Genomic DNA, 18,423 nt, shown 5'->3' with positions numbered 1-18,423 from the left:
CCTCAAGCGCTCGTCTTATTAGATCTGTCAGCGGCGTTCGACACGGTGGACCATAACATCCTAGTCCACCGTGTCGAGCAGGCCGGCATCCAGGGCCTGGCCTCTGCCTGGCTTAAATCCTTCTTATCAGGCAGAACCCAAGCGGTTTGTTTAGGCCCTTTCACGGCTGCCAAGGTGCCATCTACTTGCGGAGTGCCTCAGGGATGCTCCCTGTCCCCTCTGCTTTTCAACCTCTACCTTCAACCACTCATCCACTTCCTGAAGAGGTGGGACATCACCGTCTTCAATTATGCAGACGATCTGCAAATTATTTTCCCTCTTAACACCCCAAATGCAGCCAATGACTGTCAAGCGGTGATGTTACACATCCAACAATGGATGAACCTTAATCAGCTCAAGCTGAACCCGGAAAACAGAACTAATTCTCCCAAGCAAAAGCCCCTCCTATTGGGGTCCACAGGTCTGGCCGGCGGAACTCGGCCCCCCACCTGCTCCAGCCAAATCTGCAAAAGGTCTTGGGGTCATCATCGACACGGAGCTCTCCCTCAAGCCCCAGGTGGGTGCTGTCGTGTCGTCATGCATGTTCCAGCTCAGAAAAATCAGGATAATCTCCCACCTCCTTACACCTGAGGCTCTGATACAAGTCCTGATTGCCCTGGTACTGTCCCGCCTTGATTTTTCAAACTCTCTGTACCATGGCCTACCAAAATCCCTTCTCTACAGGCTTCAAATAGTACAGAACCAGGCAGCCAGATTGGCCTACAAGACTCCGAAGTGGCAGTCTGCGAAGCCATTACTTCGCAAACTCCATTGGCTGCCGGTTGAACGGAGGGCTGCATTTAAGATCGGCTGCCTGGCATTCAAAGCTGTCTCTGGGACCTCTCCCGCCTTTCTCAAATCCTTGGTCACCCTCTACCGTCCGGCACGCAATCTACGGTCCTCTCATCACCAGCTCTTGGCTACCCCCCCAGTTAAGCTTAAAAAATTTGGCGCCCGCAGATTTGCTCACTTAGCCCCTAACCTCTGGAACCCGCTGCCTCTCCCGTTCAAATCTTCCAAATCTCTTCTGGAGTTTAGAAAACTCCTGAAAACTTTTCTCTTTACACAGTCTGGCTAGACCCCCGTGCCTACACCTCTCAGCATTCAATCAGCGCCAGGAAACTTATGGTGACAGAGCGCTATATAAAACCCCCTTAAGATAAGATAAGATAAGGGTGTCACATAGGGAGCTTTAAGAGTCTGAAAGAGTTGGAACATTCCCTCCTTGAAGGCCACAATTTGCTGCAGGCTCAATGGTGGCCCAGGGAATGTGGGGCTGTGGGACTGGACTGAAGTCAGAAGATGCTTCCAGGGTAAAATCTTTCTTTTGATGCCCCTGTGCATTCAAGCCAGGTTTAGAGTGGGGGGGGGGCTTTAAGAGTCTGAAAGAGTTGGAACATTCCCTCCTTGAAGGCCACAATTTGCTTCAGGCTCAATGGTGGCCCAGGGAATGTGGGGCTGTGGGACTGGACTGAAGTCAGAAGATGCTTCCAGGGTAAAATCTTTCTTTTGATGCCCCTGTGCATTCAAGCCAGGTTTAGAGTGGGGGGGGAGCTTTAAGAGTCTGAAAGAGTTGGAACATTCCCTCCTTGAAGGCCACAATTTGCTGCAGGCTCAATGGTGGCCCAGGGAATGTGGGGCTGTGGGACTGGACTGAAGTCAGAAGATGCTTCCAGGGTAAAATCTTTCTTTTGATGCCCCTGTGCATTCAAGCCAGGTTTAGAGTGGGGGGAGGGGGGGCAGAGACTTGCTGAGCGTTTTGCCCGTATGGTGCATCTTCAACCTTAAAAGAAAGACAGCAAGACTCTGTCCAGAACAAGCCTCTTCAACGACATTGCAAGCAGCCCACAACTTAGACTGGGACTTATGTTTCAAACACAACCTTCTCTTATGTTCAGGATTGTAATGCTTCACCCCTTGCTACTGGTTTGCCTTTGGGTGCATGTGGGCATATTTATTGCACAACTTTAAATCATGACCGAAGCCAAGCACCAGAGACATACGTTGTGCAGGCCCATGACTGACATCTGCTTTCTGCAGTCTCAGCACATCTTGAATCCTGTTGTCTTCAGGGAAAATATCTTCCACTAGAACACTTTATAAGAAATTTAAAAAATCATTGAATGACTAGCAAAGTTGGACTGGAGCTCCGAATCTGTGCCAACGAGCATGGAAAGAAAGGAACAGCGTGCAGGGTTGGCGCTTATTTGAGGCTCTACTCAACCACTTACAAGGTGGTACGGAGTCACCGCAGAGCCACATAGCACCACATACTGGCGGATGACAACTTAGCTTAAAAATTCCCTGGATCGGGGAGGAGCTACGCTGCGAAGCAAGATGGCCGCATAAGCTCCCGGCTCCTCCGACCTCCGCCAGCAGCTCGGATATCCTGCTTTCTATCCTTTCCTCACGCCGGACTCTCGTGCATATGAAGTGCTCCTGACTCCTGCGGTGCAATCCCGGAATTTCCAACTTACTGGGTGACGAAGATATGTCGTGTTTTCTTTTCGGCCTACTTCAGGGCTGAAGCCGGGGCCTCGATTTCTAGCCCATCCGGGTTAGAGTTGATCAACATCGGCTGTGGGACCAGGGTTGCGTCCGGTCTTCCGAACTCGGATCATACTTGCATTTCCGATTGGCTACTCAGTAACCGGCTTACGCTAAGGACACGGTACAGTGACGCAAGTGCACATCGGTAGCCGCGGTCGGGGGTCCGACGACCGGAGACCCTGCTGGGGGGGCCGGGGTTGACGGGCTTGGGCCCCGCGAGCGGCGAAGGTGTCGATATTGTCAGTTTTGAGAGCGCCCACTGTTGTCATCGGCTCCGTGTGTGCCTGGTGCCTCGGAGTTGTTCTCTCCGGGGTTCGCGTCCTGCTTCGTCGCTTCGCGAGAGGAGATGGAGGGGACGGACGGCACACCAACGTTGAGGTTCGTAATGGCCGCCATTGGGGCGCTCCACTCTCAAATCACCGTCATGTACCATCAGTTGTCTGTAACGCTAGACAACGTCTGTCTGAGACCGGATGACGACACTCCGACATGCTATCAGCAAACTGTGGTTCCCGTGGAGTACTCTGCCTACCTTTTTGAGGTCCCCGTGCGGAAGCCTGATTCAGCCCGCTTTGATGACTCTGGCTTCATAGATAGCGCACCTATGATCATCGTCAGCTTTCCCTGCTCGAACCCTGCTCGGCGGAACATCGTTGCTAAAGGTTTTGATCGCCACAAACAGTTCTTCAGTGACTATCGGAGAGGCTTGCCATTCTTCTTCACTCTTCCTTGCCGGTTTTGTAGATGTCGCGAACTTATATCCTGTCTTCGATCTGATTTCATTGACTTGAACTTTTATGAACGCTTTAATTTCCTCATGGTGACTGTGGCCTGGGCGACAAGGGCTCTCGTAAAGAACCGTACTGGCCAGGGTTGACTTTGACTTTTAGGGTTTGCTAATTTACGTGATATGTGCCGGGATTGTACCTTATAGTGTAACGGGAGTCGGGTGGTTTTGTTGATGTCCTCCCCAGGCTGGGGTTTAATACTTTGCTTCAAACGGTGGATAATACGTCTTGGGGAGGTCGCTGATGGCGGGGGGTAGGGGAGCCCGGGAGTGTTTTTTGTTCTCCTACTCCGCTTTTCTTTTCCTTCCTTTAGGGCGAGTTTCGGGGCGACAGGCACGCTGTTAGTGGGGTAGGCCGTAGCCATTACAGGGGTGCAGGGTGGGGGGATAAGGGGGGGGGTTGTTATTTTAGTTTGTTTTGTTCTATGGTCCCTTTCTTTTCCTTTCTTTCTTTTCAGGGTGGTTGGCTGTTTATCCTTCAGTTACTTCTTACTCTATTGGGCGTCTATACTAGCTTTTCCTTACTGTCTCCTAAGAGTGGGTTTTCTGGATGGTACTCGCACTAGATCGCTCGCTACTTGATTATCCTTTACTCCTTGTCTGCCTCTGCTAGACGTTGCGTCACTACGGCTATATTATTCGTTACCTTCTATTGACTGCAGTGCGAGTACATCCCCCCCATCTCTAATTGCTCCTTTTTATATGGTGTGACGCCTCTTATAGTAATGCCACTACTGCTTCTCCAAAAAAGAAAAAAAGAAACCTCTGTATTTTCCTGTTTATTGATATCGCATTCTACCATACGCTGTAACTTGCATCACAGCTGGTGCCAGGGCTGTTGACTGATAAGTAAATTTCCTATTTGATTTGCTGAGTTTACGGCCGGCCCCTGTGGTTGTAGGCCTGTGCTTGTAATGCTTTTGAATGCTTCAATAAAGGTTTAAAAAAAAAAAAATTCCCTGGATCCTGTCTGGCACCTTGGAATATTCTAAAGGTGAAGAACCTGTGGTTAAAAGTAGCAAACAAAAAAAGAACACCAGAGCTTTGAAATTATTTTTATTAAACTCTTAGAAATGGATAGCAGAACAAAAAAACATTTTAATACTTTCTCCAACGTTATCATTTTTTTAGCTCCTTCTATGCTATCATTTGGCCTGCAGTTCTAGACAAGATAATCCCCTCAGTGTGTCAATACAAAAATAAAACATCTTCTCATTTTCGTGCAATGAAAAATGTAATAACAGAATTGATATCAGAAGTCAAAAACACCACTATTTTTGGAAGCTCTTTTCACACCTACTCCTCATCCCTAAATCCACTTACAATGTATCTCGATCAATGTTGAAGGACAGCATGCATTTTAAACCCAAACCTACTCTTTAAGTAATTAACTACCAGTGTAGGTGCACTGTTGTTCGAATCATCGCTTTGCAGCCCCCTTTGTTACAACTATCTCTTTGTTGTTTGACAGGATGGACAGATAACCTAGGTCACGAGAAAGGGGGTAGACAGGGAGGATGTGTGCCAATGTTCTCTCTTGTACAGACATCCACACAATTCCTACCTCACTGAGATCAGCAATTGTTAGATTCATTCCTGCCAGCTGCTTCCATACCGGCTCTGCCAAGTTCAGACTCAAAGGGCTCCCCGTCCGGATAGCAATGCCCAGAAGTACACCTGGTGAATTAAAAACAAAGAGAGATGATTTCATGAAATCAATGCTGCTGACTGATAATAAAGGCACTCTTCTGCATCAAGATGCAGTACACAAGAGGGTGTCAGGGGTGGGAGGGGGTGGAAGTATGCTGCAGCAAGCACTCACCCTCTGCCAAATATAATAAAAAATAAAGACAACAATTTGTTTACGAAGAGTACTGCTATACACATTTTAATGAAGTTAGATATCTCAGTACAATGTTTATCATCGAAGCACATTTCTGCACAATCATAAATCATTTAGTGACAACAAGAGGCCTTAATGAACTTTGCAGCAGGGTTTGAGGATGACCAGGATAGACTCCTATCTTCGTGCAGTCATCTTCAATGACATGGAATCTGTGTGGCTCTCATTCAGCTCCGAGTATATTCTCATACTGCCTCCCGAGTGGAACCAAGAAAACACAACAGGAGGAGAGGAACAATGGGATTCTGAGAATTTGCAAGTTGGCGAAAGGGCCCAACAGGCACACTGCTAGCATCTTGGTACAGACCAAGATAAAAGTGTTCTGCACTTTTCCACAAGCAAAAGGGGAGGATTGCTGCTATTTGCATAAAGTTGGACCAGCGCTTTCTATAGTTTTCATGTTTTTAAAAAAAACTTTTATTTGATTTTATATGAAACAATGGGGAAAAAAACATTGATGTCCCATGAGCAGACAGAAACGCGTTCTTACAATAAAACATTCTTTCTATGCATGTCCCATCATATGTCTAGTCATCCCTCACTATATCCATCGGTAACTTTTTTGTCATAGATGCACAGGAATCATCCCCAGGTGCACTCTCATTGTGGTTTACGTCAGGCGACATCTCCTCCCCTCACCTCCGCATTTTTTGCTTTCATTTTTATTTATATATTTAGGAGATTTGCATGGCATTGCTCATGGACATTCAATAATTTAAGGGAACGTTGTGGGAATTGAATACATCTTGCTTGTTGGAAGGGGACATTTTCTTTCAATCAGGTGGGTTGAGTAACCATTAACAATATTTTTCAGCCCAACACAAGATGCATGCAGGTTCCAATTGTGGGCAATCCTAAATAGTTTACTTTTCAGGGCTTCCCTGACTTTCAAGAGGTCAGGTCTGTACTTACTATGGGGTTAAGGGTTATTCCAAAGTATTTGTCCTAGTGCACCCAGAGGACAGCCAGCATATTTTACCCTCTTGAAGGATTGTTGATCGATTCAGGTGGGATTTTTTTTAAGGTGTCTGGTGGGGATTGATAAATAGGGAGAGAGTGATGTGTTAATTTTTACAGGTATGCAGATTCTTGGCCCCAGTATGGATGGATTTAAGCCTAGCATCCACCGGGAGCAAATAGTACTATCAGAGGTACTAGCTGTAGACCTTCATCCAATGTTCAGCAGTGATGCGACATTGGAAGGGGTAATACCACAGACACTGAGGATTACAGATACAGATGTTTTTCATCTCTTTTCTATTTAAGTAATTGGAACCATGATTTGTGGGTTTGAAATACTGGGATGGAGGAAGTGGTAATACCACAGACACTAAGGACTATGGATATAGGCATTTCTAGGCAAATTTCTATCAATCAGCCATAAATCTATCTATTGTTCAAGTAACTGGAACCAAGATTCGACAGTTGAAAATACTGGTATGTGGTGCTCGCGTAAGTGCAAGCAGATTGCATGTACACTAGTTACAAGTAATAACTTGGGTAAACTAGGTATATACTGTGGAAGAGATTAGGACAGGACTGCTTGAATGCATGTCAAAAGCCCTCTAAATCATATTGCATATCTCTTATTTTAGTTGTGGTGCAACTACATAGATGGCTAAGCAGGTATGAACATGCCTAATGTCCAGGACTATGTACAAATTGAACCTGAGGAACAAGTTACTTACCTTCGGTAACCCCTTATGTAGTTGAGACTATCTAGCTGCAGAATCTGTACATTAGAATATTCCCCAATGTCAGACTGGATCCAGAAACTTTTGTGGAACAGTACCCCTGCACGCTGGTAGGTGGCATCATTCTGCTCCATGTGGCATTGTTGGCATTGTTTGTGCCAGAAGTGACGTGCACAGTGCCCTTATAGGCACCACCCCATCACGTTAACGAGTTACTTACCTTTGGTAACAATGCACAAGTTACTTACCTTCGTAACTATATATCTGTAAGAAACATTAGTTAGTTAGATTCCTTACCTCAGAATATCCCCAGGCGTCAGGCTGGATCTGGAGAGATTTTTCGTCAGCAGTACCCCTGCGCGTCAGTAGGCGTCGTCGCGTCCGTTGTCGGCGCTGTGATCGGCAGGATGACGTCGGAGTACTTAGACGCCGCCCTCGCGCGCTGACGTCAGTTCTGTACATAGCTTTCCGCGCCAGGAACGCAGAGCCATGCAAGACACCGACAATGGTGTCATGAAACTAGGGCCCTGAAAGGGATAACCCTAACCCAAGATAACGGTTCGCAATATGGGGAGGATGGGTGGGGCGGTAAGGAATCTAACTAACTAATGTTTCTTACAGATATATCGTTAGCGAAGGTAAGTAACTTGCGCATTCGAAAGAAACACGTTAGTTAGATTCCTTACCTTAGAATAGATACCCCAGCAATACCAACCCCGGTGGTGGGTCAGCGAACCAAGATCACACCAGGAAGTCCTGGAGAACGGAACAGCCAAAGAAGCTTTCTCTCCGGACTTGACTGTCCAGGCAGTAATGTTTGGCAAACGTGTGCAGCGAGGTGCACGTAGCTGCCTGACAAATGTCCTAAAAAGGGACTCCCCGTCCCAAGGCAGTAGTAGCCACTGTGGCCCGAGTGGAATGGGCTCGCAGCCCCACAGGAGGATCCTTTTAGCCAAGGAATAACAGGCCTTAACGCACAAAACGACCCACCGAGAGATGGTTCATTTATGCACTGCCCACCCCTTCTTAGCGCCCACGTAGCCAAGGAAGAGTTGGTCGTCCACCCGGAACGGTTATGTGCTATCCAGATAAAAGAAGAGCACACGTTTTGGGTCCAGACGGTGGAGCTTCTCTTCCTCTTTCGAGGGATGCGGAGATGGAAAGAAGGAGGGCAAGGTAATGGACTGTCCGATGTGAAAGGCAGTAACCACCTTAGGAAGAAAAGAAGGACGAGTCTACAGAACAACCTTGTCCAGATGGACAGAAAGGAAAGGAAATGAAATGAAATGAGTCTTATAATGCGGTACTAAGCCCGGAGGCATCAAGGCGCCTAAAAAAGAATTCAAAATGACCAAATAACCAGCACTACGGATACGCCTTAGAGAATAACCTCGTTTTTAGGGCTTTCCGAAAGTTCTGGACCGACGGTTGGGATTTTGATTTCGAAGGGAAGGCTCTCCACAACTTGGGGGCTACTGTTAAAAACGCCTTCCCGCCCCATTTAGTTCTACGAGCGCGAGGGACCACCAACAGACTCTTGGTTGAGGAACGGAGAGCTCTCTCCGGTACACATGGGCGCAGCAGTTTCCTCACGCCCTCAGCCCCATTGCCAGCAAGCGCCCCATAGGTCACACAGAGAGTCCATTCGGCCGTCCAGATGTTAGTGTTTCCACCAAAGACCAAAATTTCGGTCTTCTCCCCATTCAATTTGAGTGAATTGTTAATCATCCACTTAGCAACCGCCTCCATGCAGCTTCTAAAATTATGAATGGGAGCGTGCACCGAGCGACAGAGGGACACCAAGATCTGTGTATCATCAGCATAGGAGACTACCTCCATCCCAAACGATCTCACCAGCCTGGCAAGTGGGGCCACATAGATGTTGAACAGGGTCGGGCTTAATGCCGACCAGGAGGCTTAGAGGAAAGAGCCTGGAGCTCACTCACTTTTCTGGCAGAGGTGATGGCAACCAGGAAAGCAGTCTTTAGAGTCAGAAGACAAAGAGGGCAACGGGAACACACATCAGATAGGTCAACACCAGGTTCAAGTCCCACTGAGGCATTACAAAGGGAACAGGAGGAAACATGTGACTAATGTCTTTCAAGAATCTATTTACAACAGGGGACTTGAAAAGAGAAGGCTGATCAGGAAGCCTCAAAAAGGCTGAAACAGCTGAAAGATATCCCTGATGGTGCCCAGAGCAGAGCCCTGCTGCGTCGGGAAAGAGGAGAACCTCAGAAAGAGGGGCGGAAAGGGGATCCACAGTCTTTGCTGTGCACCATGCCACAAATTTGTTCCACCTGCAGGCGTATACCGTGTTTGTGGAGGGACGCCTGGCTGCCAGAATGACATCACAGACTTCAGGAGGCAAGTCAAATGGTATCAACTGCCGCTGCTCAATCTCCACACATGGAGGTGGAGGCTGGACAGGTTCGGGTGGAGGACCGTCCCCTGCTGCTGCGACAGAAGGTCCTCCTGAAGAGGCAGTTGAATCAGGGGATCGATTGACAGACTGAGTAGCTCGGGATACCAGTACCTTCGTGCCCAATCCGGAGCCACAAGGGTGACTTGGGCCCGGTCGCGCCTGATCTTCAGCACTCTGGGCAGAAGTGGTACAGGCGGAAAAACGTACAACAGACCGCAACTCCACTCGTGACGAAAAGCGTCTCCGAGCTAGTGCCGCCATGGAAATTCCAACACGCAGAACTGATGACATTGCGCGTTCTCTTCGGTGGCGAATGGATCTAACCAAGGCTCTCCCCACTGCTGAAAGAGACCTTGCGCCACGTCAGAGTTCAGATGCCACTCGTGATCCTTCATGCACCCGCGTCTGAGTTCGTCCGCCCTGGCGTTCAGAGAGCCCGCCAGGTGTTGAAGCACCAAGGTGATGCCCTGATGTTCCAGCCATGTCTAGAGGCGCAGAGCCTCCTGACAAAGGGTCCACAACCCCACCCCGCCTTGTTTGTTGCAATACCACATGGCGGTAGTGTTGTCCGTGAACACCTGCACTACACTTCCCCAGACAGAGGGAAGGAATGCCTTTAGTGTAAGACGGATCGCCCGCAGCTCCAGAAGGTTGATGTGGAGCCGGGACTCCGCCGGAGACCAGAGGCCTCTGATCTCCGCCTCTCCCATGTGGCCCTCCCATCCCAGGAGGGATGCATCCGTCACCACTAAGTGCTTCGGTTGGGGTAGAGAGAGGGATCTGCCACTGACCCAATCACCGCCATGAGCCACCACTGCAACTGTCTTGCAGTGCCGTCCGAGATCAGGACGTGGTCGGATAGGTTGCCCTGATGTTGAGCCCACTGGAACTTCAGGTCCCAATGCAGAGCCTGATCCGCCTCCTGGCGTGATGTACCAGCAGGATGCAGGAGGCAATCAGACCCAGGAGCCACGGCGTCAGCCTGACCAAAACTCGGGAGAAGGGCGAAAGATCGGAATCAGAGCCTGAATATCCCAAACCCGCTGTTCGGAAGGATAGACCCGAAACTGAGCAGAGTCCAGAACCAATCCGATGAAGAGGAGCTTCTGGGAGGGACTCAGATGTGACTTTGGCACGTTGATGGAGAACCCCAGCGAATGCAGGAGGTCTGCCTTAGTCTGGAGGTGGGAGACGACTGTTTGGGGCGAGCCCGCCTTCAACAACCAGTCGTCGAGATAGGGGAAGACTGGAACCCCTAATCTGCACAGATGAGCTGCGACCACCGCCATCAATTTCAAGAACACCCGAGGGGCACTGGTGAGGCCGAAGGGGAGCACGGTACACTGAAAGTGCTCGTGGCCCACCGTGAACCGCAGGTAACGCAGGTGGGCCGGCAGGACGGGGATGCGGAAATAGGCGTCCTGCAAGTCCAACTCTACCATCCAGTCTCCAGGGTCTAGGGCAGCCAGAACCTGAGCTAATGTCAGCATCTTGAACTTCTCCTTCCGGAGAAAGAGGTTGACGCTCCTGAGGTCCAAGATAGGGCGTAGGCCCCCTTTGCCCTTCTTGGGAACCAGAAAGTAGTGGGAATAACAACCACACCCTACTTCTGGCCCAGGAACGCGCTCGACGGCCCCATTGGCCAAAAGGGCCGTAACTTTCTCCTGCAGAAGTTGCAAGTGATCCCCTGTCATGAGGTAGTACTGCGGTGGCATGGCTGGAGAGGCCGCCTCGAAGGGGAGGGAGTAGCCCCTTCGGACGATTTGCAGCACCCACCTGTCCGAAGTGATGGTACGCCAGTGGAGCAGGTGATGGGGAACTCTGCCTCCCACTGGCGTGGAATGGGCACGAAAGCTCTGACTAGGAAGGCTCCAGCGCTCTATCTGCTTTGTCGCCAAAAAGGCGACGGCCATCAAAGGGCATGTCCATGAGAGTGCTCTGGACATCCCCTGAAAAGTTTGTGAACCTCAGCCAGGCGTGACGACGAATCTCCACCGTCGTTGCAATCGTTCTGCCCAGCGAATCCGTGATGTCAAGTCCACATCGAATGGAATACCGTGCTGCATCTCGCCCCTCAGCAAGAGCTTGGGCGAGCCATGTCCTGGCCTCCTCCGGACACTGAGGCAGCACGTCCGCCACCGTATCCCACAGAGAGTGGGTGTATCGGTCCAAAAAGCATGCAGTATTAATGGACCGCAACCCAAGACTGAGTGAGGAAAACAGTTTCTTGCCAAACTTCCATCCTTTTGGATTCCCGTACGGAGGTGCGGACAGGAAGGCCTGGATAACCAGACTCTCAGGGGTGGGGTGTACGGACAGAAAGCAGGGGTCGCCCGGAGATGGGCGGTAGCGCCTTGCCACGTTCCGGTCCACAGGAGAGACTGTGGAGGGCTTGGACCAAGTGCCCATCAGAACGTCGGTGAGGGCCTCATTAAACTGCAGCAGAGGCTCTGAAGAGCTTACTGGCGGTTGAAGCGCCTCAGTGAGGAGGTTAGTCCTCACAGCCGCTGCAGGGAGCTCCAGGCGCAAGGCCTTGGCCGCCTTGCGCATCACCACAGCATAAGTAGCACCCTCCTCGGTAGCCAAGGAAGGAGGAGAGATAAAACCAGTGTCAGGCGAAGTGTCTAGACCACTGGCCCCCCCCAGCTCATCTGCCCAGTCCTGACTTAACTGGCACTGCTGTGCCATAGGGCCTTCAGACTCCCTCCCTGTCCTCCCCTTCATTCGTGTCCTGGTAAACAGGCAGAAATGACGGAGCTGGGTCATAGGCGAAGGGCTCACCCATCGACGCCGGAGACGGCGCGAGCGGTGCCGCTCCAAAGCCGGACCCAGACCTGGGCTGAAACCAGGGACGGCGTTGTCCGAGCACGGTGCCGGGAGCGGCACCATGGGGGTCGGCGCCAGTGGAGGAGTCGTGAGGCCATCTGGCGTCGACCGGGATCCAGGCCTGGATTCCATGGGGGCCTGCGGTGTCGGGACCGAAGTCGACGACAGCGCCGGGGCCGAAGCCGCTGGCTCGCTAGGACCCCCAGTTGGGCCTGCAGGACCCGGAGGCTCGACAGCGGAAAGAGAGTCCTCATGGCCACGAGGAAGTCTCGAATCTCGCCTGGAGTCGCATGAAGCCCAGGGACCGGAGGGTGTGGGGGACTCCTGCGGCTCCGGCCGAGCCGCGTGGGTGGTGCCACCCGAACCCTTGGTCGCGTCACGCGACCGGCGAGGGGAGTCAGAAGAGCGATGTTGCTTCTTCTACTTTTTCTTGCCATGCCTCGACTTACCTGAGTGCGAGGACTTGGATCCCGATGAGCGGTGATGGCTACGGCTCCATGACCGGTTCCTCGACGGGGACCTCGAGCGGCGCAGAGCCGACAACTGGAGCTCGAGAAGCATACGGGACCGCTCCCGCCTAGCTTTCGAAGTCGGGGCACGACTTGTCGTGGTGGTTGGCCCCTAAACAGTAGAGACACCAGCGATGGGGGTCGATAACCGACATCAGTCGGTGACAGGCGCCACGCGGCTTGAAAATGGGCATCCCTACCGGCACCAGGAGTCGAAGTCTACTCAAAAAAGATAGTCAAAAAGACCAACAAGTTAGTCAAAAAGTGACTATGGGGGCTGCTCTTCTCGGATCTGCGCTTGCTGGTGCGGAAAAAAGAAGAACGGACGTCAGTGCGCGAGGGCGGCATCTAAGTACTCAGACGACGTCATTCCGGCAATCACGACGCAGCTGACAGACGCGGAGCCGCAGACGACGCCTACCGACGCGCAGGGGTACTGCTGACGAAAAATCTTTCCGGATCCAGTCTGACGCCTGGGGATATTCTAAGGTAAGGAATCTAACTAGTGTTTCTTTCAGATGTGTCTGGTAGACACACAGTCTAGCCAGATTCCGTAACTAAGAATATCCCCAGGCGTCAGACTGGACCCGGAAAACTTTTTCCCCAGCAGTACCTCTGCATGCTCCGGCTCCGTCCTGACGTCGTCCACGGAATTGACCTCAATAGAGCCATATAAGAACCCCCCCTCCCCTCCGGTGTGCTGATGTCAGTTTTCTACACTGAAACCTTTCCGCGCCACAACGCGGAGCCACAACAAAACTGCTAGGAACAGTGTGTTAAAAAAGAGCAAAAACCTTTGAAACAACAATGATAAGAAATCATAAAATGAGGAACAATATAACTGTAGTCTGATTAGACGTTATAATGATATATGGGGTAGATAATTCCTTTCACTAGGATTGCTCAAATCGCAAATCATAACAGTAAAACCATTAAATGGGTGGGTAAATGCGGATGCATTGCCACGTCTATGATTTAGTGAGAAAATCAAGTGTACTTAAGATATATGTTTTTCTGAAATCAAGTAAAAAACTTATAGCAAGAGGTTGGCCTTAGATGTAATACAGTTACACTATATATCAGGCCAAGTGATGTGGTAGTTTCCAAGTTTAGATAGCACATGAATTTAGCAATATGGGTACATTGCAACAGTAAACTCATATAAATACAAATACAGTTTACCGAATTGAATTTAACGGATGAGGAATGGAATTCAGTTTTTATTTACACTATTTAAAAGTTATTTGACACTGTTTTGCACTTTAAACACTATAAATTGTACATCACCATCCAAATGTAAAGGAGACCATCAGACAGTTATAAGATTGGTATGGCGGATTGACTAAAATAAGGTGATGAAAGCAGCTAGCATCTGAGGGCTATCAGTAATAGGGAGTGTTCCCAATAGGTTATAAACAATGATGAACCAGGAATGTATATAATGAAATGGTGAAACGCAAAGATTTTTATAGCAGGGATTTATCCCGAAATATCCTAGTAACAAATATTAATGAATCATCAATTAAACCAATGAATTGCATTGTAATTTACTGTCCCCCTGACTTATTATTTAGATATCCGCCTAAATAAAATGTATTGATGATTCATACATTGACAAATACTACGATTGGTTCAGTAGGAGAATTAAGATCTAGATGGCCTAGTATATTAAGTTTATGACTGTGAATAAACATATATTTGAACACTGGTTCAATAGTAGGCTTTGGCAGAATTTTGCACAAATGCGTGGTTTTGCACATGTTTTTCGGACTCAGCATTTAAGCCTTTATTATGTCTTATGAATAAGATGGAATTAAAAGTGGCATTATGCTTTCGGTCCGTGAAGTCAGATATGAATAACTGTATTTTACTGTTATTTATGTATTTATAAAATTCTATATTCAACTGCCCAATCGGTTTCAGTATATCCAGCCTATCTGATAACTAGGTTATGCTGTAATATATCGTCTATGTCTATGGATGGTCATGTCACATGATGCATTTTCAAACTTTGCACTGTCACTTTAAAAACTGCAACTTACCAGAGTCACATTGTCATGTGAACAAGCCTCTGAGGAGGCGAAACGTTATGGCGGTTTGCAACTGAATAAAGAAATGTGCACAGAAACTTTGGTCCGTGTCTGCGTTGCCGCGGTGGGAGATTGGATTCCCCCGTCGCTGCTGTGGAAGTGGTGATATATATATATATATATATACATACTTATATTTGACCTACAGCAAAGCCCCCTCTTTAAGGGACCATATAGTCCAAACCGACCCGGATCCCTTTACAAGAACCGAGTGGTGGCAAAGGAATAAGGGGTTCTATAACTGTAAAATCTGTAAAGCGTGTACTCATGGTGAAAACACCAAAACCTATAGGGATGGATTCACAGGGAAGGAACATGTAATAACCCAAGTACTAACGTGCAAGACAGAATACGCTATATATGTTTTGCGCTGTCCCTGTGGCCTGCAGTATGTGGGCAGTACCAGGAATGCTGTCCATAAACGCATTTTGCAACATTTGCGAGCGATTACGAATATGGACAGCACGTATCCTGTTGCGCGCCATTTCAAGGACCACCACCAAAGCAATAACAGTGGTCTTAAGTACTGGGTTATTGATTCTGTCATCAACACAAAAAGAGGCGGAGACAGGGAGACCAGGCTTAGAAAGCTTGAGACAAAATACATCCTCCTGCTCAATACTAAGGTGCCTCATGGGTTGAATGTGACTGAGGATCTCCACACATGCTTGCTCTAGTAGACTCAAGGTATTAGGACTGTGTGCTCTCCCCCACGTGGATAATGTCCACGGCACTCACCCGGCTGGGAGATGGCCGGGACGGATCCCGTGGGGGCTGCGAGCAGTCACAGCCCTTATGAACCATCACTGAAAGAATTAATGCTGCTATGTGAATACAATGCTTGTCCATTTATTATTATTTCTCACTGTGCACGTTTTTTTGCAGCCAGGTTAAGAACCATTGAATTATAATGAAATGTATAGGTTCTCTTCCATTAGGTTGTTTGTTTATTTGTACTTTTGGATTAGTTTGGGTTTTGGGTTTCAGGCCCTTTGTGGGTCTGATTTATTTATTTTAACTCGTTCCAGCACTTGAGAAAAATTATTTTTTAAAACATAGTAACAAGTTGCATTCACTCAGGAAGTTTTTAACATGGAATTGTTTGACTTTTGTAAATGAAAACTTACCCGCAAAGTATTAGAAGCCCTAATAAGACAGTATGCAATGAATATTGTAAGAAGAAATGTAATTACTTCTCCCCTCTTGAGTAATTGTTTTATTGGTAAACATATACTGTATATAAGTGAACTGGATCAGGAACTTGGTATTCTGTATTATGCGTATTTGCACTATGCTAATTTTGCACATATTGATGCACTTTTTGAAGCACTATTCGCACTTTAAAAAGAAAGCACGTAGCACTTTATAGGGATTGAACTATTGTACCGAGGCTCCTGAAGTAGGAGGCAAAATCGAAAACTATGTTTACAAATATGTATATACAATGATTAGGGGTTCAATATATATATATTTATTTGTAAATAGGGCTTTTAAAACGGGTTTGAACAATTGATATATGTATTTTACAATAATACCCCCCCCTTTTTTTCTAGTCATTCAAATTATTTAATCTATTGTTAACCTTATAAATAGGATATGGTTATGAATGTATTTTACATTTATTAAGAAACATATAAATGCAATACAATGTTGAATGCGATGCAAAGTATGTTTTCTATGTTTATTACGGAGTTTGCACAGGTGATTTTAGTTAACCACTCGCTTTCACTTTAAAAGGTGTACCTAACCAAGTAAACGCTGTCATGTGATCAAGGCTCCGCTGAGCCGAAACGTCGGTGACTCTTTCTGCTGAATAAAACCTTTTTATACACCTCGAGGTCCGTGTCCGGAGTCTGCTTGCTGTGTTGCACGAACGCGCGAGTTTGGAGACAAACGGTGTACAGGATATATATATATATATATATAGAAGGAAAAATGAAAAACAAGGGGGAACTCGAAGATAAAGGGAAGTCGCACAATAGGTACCAACGCCCCCGTTTGAAGCATAGCAGGACACAACAGTGTCAAAAACACCGAAAAGCGAAAACATCCTCCCAGACGGGGACAGAACCCTGGCCCCCGTGCGAGACAGGTGGGGACACTGACCACTACACTCACGAGGAAGAAGTGAGAAATACACAGACCGAGGTCGGTCACAAAAACGGTAGACACAGTCCCATACAGACACTGTATAATGACAACGAGTATCGTGAAGAAGAATACTTGCACCTTAACATACACAAAAGAAAGCAACAGTGCCTTTAGTTATGATTGGTAACTCGCAACCAGTGAAACACCTGAAGCGGAACACAGAACCGTGGAATAAGAGTGGCAGCTCTGAACCACTAGACCACAGTGAATCAGAAAACATCCGCAGAGGCCAGGAGTGGAAGGACCTGAACCCCTGCGCGCAGTAAGCAAAGGGACCGAAGTCCCTGCCAGGGAAGGGCATAAGTAAATAGGTTACAAGGTAACATGCAGCAGAAACGTAGCTGGTGGAAACTCCACTGCCCATAGGCAAAAGCCCCACAGGTCCTGAGCCATGATTGAAGATGTATAACTGCAAACACAACAATGATGGACAGAATGTGGATCAATGTCACACATTCACCCCAGTCCAAAGATCGGGGCCCAAATCCATCGTTTTTCCACTCCACACCACCCTGGGTTAGACAATGGCGATATGCAAATCAGCGCTGACCCTGTGCCCCATGGGAACAGTCCAGTCCGAACGAACAAGTTACTTACCTTCGGTAACGATATATCTGTAAGAAACAGTAGTTAGTATTAAATTCCTTACCTTAGAATATCCCCAGGCGTCAGTCTGGATCCGAAAACTTTTGCGTAGCAGTACCCCTGCGCGTCGGTAGGCGTCGTCTGCAGGCGTCCCCTGCCGCTCCGCGTCGTCGGCGTCGTGCGCCGTGATGACGTCGCTGGAGTATATAGACGCCGCCTCCGCGCGCTGACGTCAGTTCTTTGCACACAGCTTTTCCGCGCCAGAACACGCAGAGCCATGTGAGAACTAACACTGGTGCCATTTGAAACTAGGGCCCTGAAAGGGATGTCCTTAACCCTAGGTATCAGTTCGCAGAACGGGGAGGATGGGTGGGGCGGTAAGGAATCTAATACTAACTACTGTTTCTTACAGATATATCGTTACCGAAGGTAAGTAACTTGTTCATCTGAAAGAAACAGGTTAGTATTAGATTCCTTACCTTAGAATAGATACCCCAGCAATACCAACCCCGGTGGTGGGTCTGCGAACCAATACAAACCTACACCAGAAAGTCCTGGAGGACCGAACGGCCAAAGAAGCCATCCCTCCGGACTTGACTGTCCAGGCAGTAGTGCCTCGCAAAGGTGTGCAGCGAGGCCCACGTGGCCGCCTGGCAAATGTCCTGCAAAGGGACTCCCCGGCCCAGGGCAGTAGTAGCCGCCGTGGCCCGAGTGGAATGGGCCCTCAGCCCAACAGGAGGCTCCTTCCGAGCCAAAGAGTAGCAAGCTTTGATGCACAGGACGACCCACCGAGAGATGGTTCGTTTCTGCACCGCCCTTCCCTTCTTCTCACCCACGTAGCCAACAAACAGTTGGTCATCCACC

At 48.5% G+C, this 18,423-nt stretch overlaps 1 protein-coding gene across 1 annotated transcript in view; it reads right to left on the bottom strand.

The window, feature by feature from the left end:
• The window catches only part of HERC2 (HECT and RLD domain containing E3 ubiquitin protein ligase 2), a 1,611,099-nt gene that overhangs the window by 168,355 nt on the left and 1,424,321 nt on the right, over nt 1-18,423 (bottom strand). Inside the window, 1 exon segment of the mRNA XM_078658234.1 lies at nt 4,941-5,053. Coding sequence (XP_078514360.1) covers nt 4,941-5,053 — 113 coding nt within the window.

Source organism: Lissotriton helveticus, chromosome 8 (assembly GCF_964261635.1).
Source record: "Lissotriton helveticus chromosome 8, aLisHel1.1, whole genome shotgun sequence".
Classification (NCBI taxonomy): Eukaryota; Metazoa; Chordata; class Amphibia; order Caudata; family Salamandridae; genus Lissotriton; species Lissotriton helveticus.
The sequence above is the reverse complement of the archived record's forward strand: the minus strand, read 5'-3'. Positions and strand labels throughout refer to the sequence as shown.